Consider the following 5,749-nt stretch of genomic DNA (forward strand, 5'->3'; position numbering starts at 1 on the left):
CCCGACAAGAATCTCAGGACTCTGTCCCATGCCCAGTCCTGCCCCATCCCCACTCCCTCACCACAGGGCCCCCCACTCCATGCCCCTTCCCCACAAACAGATATACCAGCTGGATGCTGCTCTCCAAGATGCCGGGCTGCTTATTGGCAATCGGATCGGTATAGACTGGTATGGCTCATTAATAACTGGCCATCAGTATTGGCCCACAACTTCTTTATCATGCACCCCTAATATTAACTACAACTTCAGTATGTTCTCTAGGGTCCAATCCAACTTCTACTGAAGTTAGGGGAAAGAACAGCAGAAACAGCAGGGGGAAGCTATATCAGGTTTTAAGAGCAAAGGAAGTGGAGTCCAATGTAAGGGTCTGGGAAGTGAATTCCAGTGTAGTCCCACACCAATATCATGCCTACAAGCCAGAAAAGCAAGTATTTCAACTGCTTGAATGATGTATTGGCACCACTCAATCCGTACAGGGGCAACATGGTCTGTCATTTGTGGTAGTATACAATCAAGCCCATAGATGTCTTTTACTATATACAGGAGATGGGAAAGCCTGCTCTGCTCATGAAGCTCCAACAGGAAGTTTAAGTGGTGTGAAAAACCTTGCACTGGCTTTCACGCCTAAAAGTCAGTTGTAACTATTCTGTTTTTAAAGCGTACTCACAGAAGTCAGTTCCATACTTCAGTCCTACTTTGGGGACCCATCCCTTACTGCGAAAGTAGTGATAGGTCATGTATGTTGTTCTAAAACTGGGCTGCACATCACTAAAAATTTTCCATAGCTCCAAGATAGTTAAAGGCTCCTGAAATCACAACCAGAAATATTATTAACCAATGGCTAATATTATTATTACACTAACATAACAGCCTGCTGCTCTTACAAACTAAGAAAGACCTAGAAAACTACACATAAAATAGCATGTTTACTGAATGATTCTAGTCAAATAACAAACATTATAGTCTGACTTTGCCTGAGGCAAACGCTACAGAAGTCCACACAGTTTGAGGAAGCAAGTGTGGTTTAAAAAAAAACAAACAACAAAAACTTAAAAACTAACTGTTGAGGTAGGAGTGTTTTGCTAAGTTTTATGGCTGGTAGCTTAGGACTCAAGAATAAGAACAGATACATCAAAGGAAATAAAAACATATTTTACATGAAAACAAAACACTTAAAACTCAAACATTTTTTGTGGGGACGAAAGGGAAGGACATTCCTTTAAATACCTTGGGCACATCCACACATGCAAGCAAATTTGAGCCAGGGCTTTTTGCCTGAGTGCATGTGCCCAGACATGCACTTTGTTGTGGAGCAAATTGTGCCACTTGGGGGAAAATAACTGCCTAGCTCCTCCCGGATCTGCAACCAGGGGGAGGTAGAGCCTGGGGTCAGCACCCGTGCTGGCCCCAGCAGTATAAAAACCTGCCCGGGCCAATAGCTCAGGGCTACTTGCCCTCAGGAGCTTCTGAGGCCCAGCCACTTAGTAGCTGGGGACACTAGGCCCTTGTGTCAGCTAGACTGCTGAAGCAGCATCCCAGATTCACTTTTTAAAATACCCCAAAATCCACATTCTTCCACAATTAGAACAGAAAAGAGAGAGAGAGAGAGAGATTGATCAGATGGGCAATGTTTTATTGCTATATTTACAATGCTAAAGAAATTTGGAAGCCTACCAGTGTCTTTAGAATCATAATAAAATAAATCCTACATATCTATATGTTTTAATGCTTGATTTGGTTTCTTTATCACATGGTGGGTGTGTGATGGGGGGATGTGGGGTTTGAAGGAGGGAGCGGGAAGGGGAGTAGGGAGAATGTGGGTGGGTGTGTGACTGTGGAGGGGTATGTGGAGGACTGTGGAGGGGGATGTGGAGGACTGTGGAGGACTGGAGGGGTATGTGGGTAGGTGTGGGGGGACTGTGGGTGCAGAGGCTGCTTAGGAGGGGTGGGTCTCTAGAGGCTGGAGAAAAGCAGGAGAACAAGTAGGAGGCTGGAGAGAATAGGAGAACGAGCAGGAGGCTCATTCCCCCCTTCCCCCCCACCCCCAGTTCATTACCCAGTTCCCCATTCATTTCCCCATCCCCCATTCATTCCCTTGCTCCCCCCGCCCTCCGTTCATTCCACCAGCTGCCCGCTTGCTCTCCCAGCCCCCACCCCACACTCACCAGTAGTAACAGAGAACAAGGAGAAAGCTGGAGGGAGCAGGGGAAGTCTTCAGCTTATCTCCAGGGGCTTGCCTCCAGCCTCCTGCTCCTTCTCCTGCTTGTCTCCAGCCTCAGGAGGTCCCTCATCTGGACGTCCCCCTTGTCGCAGGGCACTAAGGCATACCTGCTCCTTTAAGGGCAGAAGCAGCCTAGCCACAGAGCCCTGTGAGCGAGATAGAACTCCACAGCTACAGGTTGCCTGGGCAGCAGGCTAATGAGGGAATTAGCTGGCACCTGCACAGTCAGCTGACTGAATGGAGGCAGGGCCCTGGGCACATATAAGCTCCAGGGCTGGGGCTGGTAGGGGTTGGTTCTCTGGCAGCCAGCAGGGGAAAGAGATCCTGCATGAAAGAGCTACCCAGAGATGTTTGGTTTCTGATCTGCTGCCTGCAAGACTACTAGGGCTCCAGGAGCTCACAAGGTACCCAGGGCTAGGAGGTATGCAATACTCGGGGAGAAGTTTGTCTTCTTAAAGGGGCAGAGTGTGGCCTCCAGTTATTATTATCTTATAGCCCAGGGGCTTATGTTTGCATTGTCATCAGCACCAGTGGTTTTGGAATGAGGCTATAAAGGGAGGTGGAGGCCTCATTAGTGCCCAGAGGAGCACACACAATTGTGTAGAGCTCAGTGCCAGAGGGGTGCAGCTACAGGGGCCAGAGAGCCCAGCAACAAGAGGAAATTTCTTAGAGCTAGAACCTCAAAGCCAGGCCCAACACAGTGGGTCTAGGCTAGGTCTAGTTGCATAAAAGGGGCAGAGGCCAAGTTGGCTGAGACCCCAACAGAGGGAATAGTCGTATAACACCTGCAAGGCATGGGGTGTGGTAAGAAGGAGGTTTTGGAGCCATGCATCTATCCCATAAGGCTTAAGGTGTCCCATGAGATGCCAACTTGGAGTAGGACCCAGCAAGGGGTCCAAGAACCTGCAGGGTCTAGTGGGGTTCAACAGGGCCATGGCCCCACAGAAACTGGTGGGCAGTCTCCCTACTTATTATTTTTATCAACAAGACTTGGTACAGTCATGGAGCCCTAAGGGCATCACAGCCATCCCTGGAGCACTGTGACACACCTCTTTTAAAACCCATTTTTCTCTACTTTTTTTCCCACCAACACTTTTTCTTTTCTAGAATGAATCTACTCATCTGCCTGGGTGTTCCTAATAACAAGAATGAGAATTTCTCGACAATATTCTTATATCCACACAACTACCAGATGCATAATATTTGAGGGGGAAAAAACTTCCCTCATCATGCCCAACTGCTGCCTTGGGCTTAGTAGCACATGATGTTACCACAGTAGTTGGCAGTTTAAGTCAGTGAACTATACCCAGATCAACAACACAATGTTCAGACACATGTCATGTGACAAAACATAGCATCTTACCTCACCATAATAAATACTTAAACATCCTAGGGCATACACCAAAAAAAAAGCCTGAAAAAGAACAGCAAATTACATTACTGTATTTATATTGCATGGAGATTTCTCGGTATAAAATTATCTTGCATGTAGCATAAGAACAATATGAAAGGCACTAGCAGAGCAACAAGTTGCCAGATAATCACCTTTGAAACTTCACTGTAGTCTTAAATCTAACCATTAAAACTGCATTGCCATCATCATATTTCTGACAATGTACTTTGGCTAGAATCCTTTGTATCCAATTCTTTAGAGCTCTACTTGGCTAATGGATCATAAACTGGATCCCCTTCCAAACTAATTTACTCTGAGGACTGGAGCAGACAAAGACATCGTGTTCTAATTAAAACAAGATATGTATTTCTGGAGAAACAGGCTGAAATGCTATTTGCCCAGATCTGCAGTCATTTACTCATGTGATTAGTCCCTCTGAATTCACTGGGACTTTTTACGTCTAAAGTCTATTGGATTAGGCTCTTTAACTCCTTTCACCATATCCATGCAATCTATGGATTATTTAAAAATAAGTAAACTTAACAAAACATTATAAGATTGTAAATACAAAAGATTGCTCTTCATTTAGGGAAAAGGAACTAGAATACATTATAGTATACATTAATGTTTTGAAGTTAAAACGTTGCAAAGTATTTAAAACATACACATACCTCTTCCAGGCTAAGTTGCAAATATTCAAAAATCCTAAATGGATTTCTTCTGCATACTAATTTTTCCTTTTTGATTGACTAAAAGAAGAGCAGTATCAAAATAAATTATAAAGAAGCAAACAAATGTTAAAGGTAATCCATATATTTTTCGTTCAAACAAAACTTTTTAAACATCTTGGATATTATTAACAATTAAAGTAGGCAAAAAAACTGTATGGTGAAAATAATATGTGTTTAGCTAAATAAATTCTCCAAGAGAAAGGGACATATTTGGCTTACATTTGATTGCTCATTTGCAGCTTCATCATGACACAAGCTACTTTCTTCTTCTTGTACCAGAACATATTCTTGAACATATTCTGTAGAACTGGCCAACTTGGAAGATACTTGTTGTTCAGTGTTGTCTTCTGCCTTGCAACCAGAGTATACAGTAAAGTAATTGTGTTTTTGGCAATGTTCTATAAGCATGGCTGTAGAATCCATTGTATCCAGTTCCTTAGAGCCATACTCGGCCAATGGATCGTGAAGTGGATCCCCTTCCAAATAGGGTTTCTTGCAGTCTAGACTCTCCTTATGACATTCAACATTTGGTGCTACCACATCTCCATTAATTATGGAAGAATCTTTTGAAAGTTCCACTTTGTCGTCTTTATTTTCTATTTCTGGAGCCATTTTTTTGCTGCATTGGTCAGCCTCTCCTTCCTCTTTCATAAAAGGCAGGGGAACTGGCTTAATGTAATTTTCAAGAATTTTACCTAAGTTGTCATCAAGTCCTTGTTCTTGCATAAGGCTTTTAGCCCATTCTACATGACAATGGTACCTAGATAACATAAATACAAATGGAAGATTCTAGGATCCAACATCCTTCATGTGATGTCTTAAAAACAAGACAACACACAGCATAGAAATAAATGTTAATTATTCTGGAATAAGCAAAGATTAATTATGGCATTAAAACATGTTCTTACATTAATTGATCATTTTCTAGTTTCTGAATGAGTCTGCCTTGTTTTTAGACTCTTATGTTATAATGCGCTGATAGTGAACAGAGAAAACAACCTACAATTATCATGGCATTACATTTTTAAGACTGTTATAAGTAACTGCATATTTACTGCTAGGTACACAATTGGCTCCAAAAGAGGATGCTGAGGACAGAGTGAAAAACAGATAGCCCCTTTAACATACATCTCAATAACACAAACTTACTTAAATACAAAGCCTAAAAAAATCAGGTTGAACTAATCCACCTTTTAAGGGCATTGTCGCAGAGCCCTGAGGTGCCCTGCTCCTAGAGAGGGGAAACTGCCGGGGAAAAGAGCCCTAGCAGGGAATAGGAGTCCATCTGTGGGTTGCCAGGGCAACTGAAGGGAGCAAATGACCCACACCTGCCAGCGGTCAGCTGCCTGTAGGAGGCAGGCCCTGGCTCCTATAAAGCCCAGAAGCAGAGGCCTGTGGCAGGTC

The 5,749-nt window shown here is 43.5% G+C and overlaps 1 protein-coding gene across 5 annotated transcripts in view; it reads right to left on the minus strand.

Moving 5' to 3' along the window:
- The window catches only part of TSEN2 (tRNA splicing endonuclease subunit 2), a 23,867-nt gene that overhangs the window by 10,086 nt on the left and 8,032 nt on the right, over window positions 1-5,749 (minus strand). For 3 of the 5 annotated variants that reach the window (XR_003094137.1, XM_006023897.3, XM_025204522.1), the window contains 4 exons: window positions 4,565-5,105; window positions 4,286-4,363; window positions 3,585-3,635; window positions 668-806 (listed from right to left, as the gene is read on the minus strand). Coding sequence is in view for 4 of the 5 variants with exons in the window: in XM_006023897.3 (XP_006023959.1) it covers window positions 668-806; window positions 3,585-3,635; window positions 4,286-4,363; window positions 4,565-5,105 (809 nt within the window). In the remaining variant the exon portion in view is untranslated. The remainder of the gene's footprint in view (window positions 1-667; window positions 807-3,584; window positions 3,636-4,285; window positions 4,364-4,564; window positions 5,106-5,749) is intronic. The other 2 variants (XM_006023898.3, XM_025204520.1) reach the window with 2 other exon arrangements.

Source organism: Alligator sinensis, unplaced genomic scaffold (genome assembly GCF_000455745.1).
Source record: "Alligator sinensis unplaced genomic scaffold, ASM45574v1 scaffold81_3, whole genome shotgun sequence".
Taxonomy (NCBI): domain Eukaryota; kingdom Metazoa; phylum Chordata; order Crocodylia; family Alligatoridae; genus Alligator; species Alligator sinensis.